This window comes from Phaethon lepturus, unplaced genomic scaffold (assembly GCF_000687285.1).
Source record: "Phaethon lepturus isolate BGI_N335 unplaced genomic scaffold, ASM68728v1 scaffold31961, whole genome shotgun sequence".
Lineage (NCBI taxonomy): Eukaryota > Metazoa > Chordata > Aves > Phaethontiformes > Phaethontidae > Phaethon > Phaethon lepturus.
In genome coordinates, this window is record NW_010516089.1 from 2,075 (window position 1) to 3,495 (window position 1,421).

The 1,421-nt window shown below is 56.5% G+C and overlaps 1 protein-coding gene across 1 annotated transcript in view; it reads left to right on the top strand.

The window, feature by feature from the left end:
- Nucleotides 1–241: 241 nt before the first annotated feature.
- The window catches only part of LOC104627635 (ciliary neurotrophic factor receptor subunit alpha-like), a gene marked incomplete at its 3' end in the record, with an annotated part of 9,088 nt that continues 7,908 nt past the window's right edge, over nucleotides 242–1,421 (top strand). Inside the window, exons 1-2 of the mRNA XM_010295963.1 lie at nucleotides 242–342; nucleotides 1,174–1,340. Of these exons, the coding sequence (XP_010294265.1) occupies nucleotides 242–342; nucleotides 1,174–1,340 (268 nt within the window). The remainder of the gene's footprint in view (nucleotides 343–1,173; nucleotides 1,341–1,421) is intronic.

The window sequence follows — 1,421 nt, forward strand, 5'->3', positions numbered from 1 at the left end:
GGGCTGCCAGGGGAGAAGGTGAGCTGCTGTGCACAGCCCACTCCAAGGGTCTCATGGGGGACCTCAGCAGCGGACATGGGACAAAGGCTCCCAGATGCTTCGAACAGCTGATGAACACATACTGGGTTCCCCTTGCAAACTGTGTCCCCTCCTGAGCTGGCAGCAGTTGAGAGTGGAGGGATGTCCCCGTGTTCAGGACCTGGTGATAACCCCACCTCAACGGGTAATTGCTCTTTCTCTTATGCTGATGTGCCGATCCAACAACTACCCGAAGGGTTTCTACTGCAGCTGGCACCTGCCCACTCCCACCTACATCCCCAACTCCTTTAACATCTCCGTCATGTAAGTGCCCGGGAAGGAAGGGTACAGTGGGGTGAGTTTTTGTCCCTGCAGCCTGGAGCAGGTCCCGAGTAGTGCTGTGAAGTCTTGGGGCAGTGAGTCTGAGTGCTGAGCGTATGGGATTGGTGCCCCAAAAATGGGCCGGGGGAGGATGCTCCAGTGAATTCCAAACTGAATGCTTGGCACTGGGGCTTTGTCCCAGGAAAGTTCCAATTTCTTCAGAGATGACCAGGAAGATCCCCAGCTCCCAGGTCCCCCTTCCATGCCCCCCAAGTCTGCAAGTCCCATCCTCTCTGCAGCACTTGTTCACAGTGGAGGTTGTGCCCTCTGGTTTTTGGGACATTTAGCACAGCTTCTACCATGCACTGGCTGTGGCCAGGCAGCAGCAGTGTCCCTCACCTAGAACTGGCCATAGCATGGCATCCTCCTCCACCTTGTGCTCAGGTCCTGGCACAGCCCTTATACAGGCTGGTGCCATGCATTATCTTCTGGGGCTTGTGTCACCAGCAGAAAGGAGACCCCATTCCTCTCACAGGAGGCACAGAGCCAATCCCAACCCCAGCAGGGTCTCATCCTTTTCTGGGGGCCAGCCTGAGGACATTCACCGCAGTCTCTGTCCAGGCTTAGGAAAAAGCATTATACACATGAGCCTGCAAAATTCCGCAGCAGGAGGAAAGCAGCCCTTTGGCTGCGGCAGAGGCTGGTGCATGGGGATCACCAGCAAAGCAGGGACACAGCGCTGCTCCTTCTGCCTCCTCCCTCCAGCAGCATGGGTGCATCCCCACCTTAAGCACGGCTCCATGGGTAACACCTCTTCTCGCTTCTGCTTTCCAGACACGGCACGAGGGAGATGGTCTGTGAGAAGGATGTCTTTCCCAAAAACAGGTGTCACATCCGATACCTCCAGCTCTTCTCGACGGTGAAGTACAAGGTGACTCTGACAGTCACGAATGCTCTGGGCAAAAACTCTACCACTCTCACCTTTGACGAGTTTGCCATAGGTAACTTCCGCGGCAGCAACTGGCCTCTCCGCGACGGTGTTGGGGGTGGCCTGCTCTGCATGCAGCGTGGCCCTGCTGGAG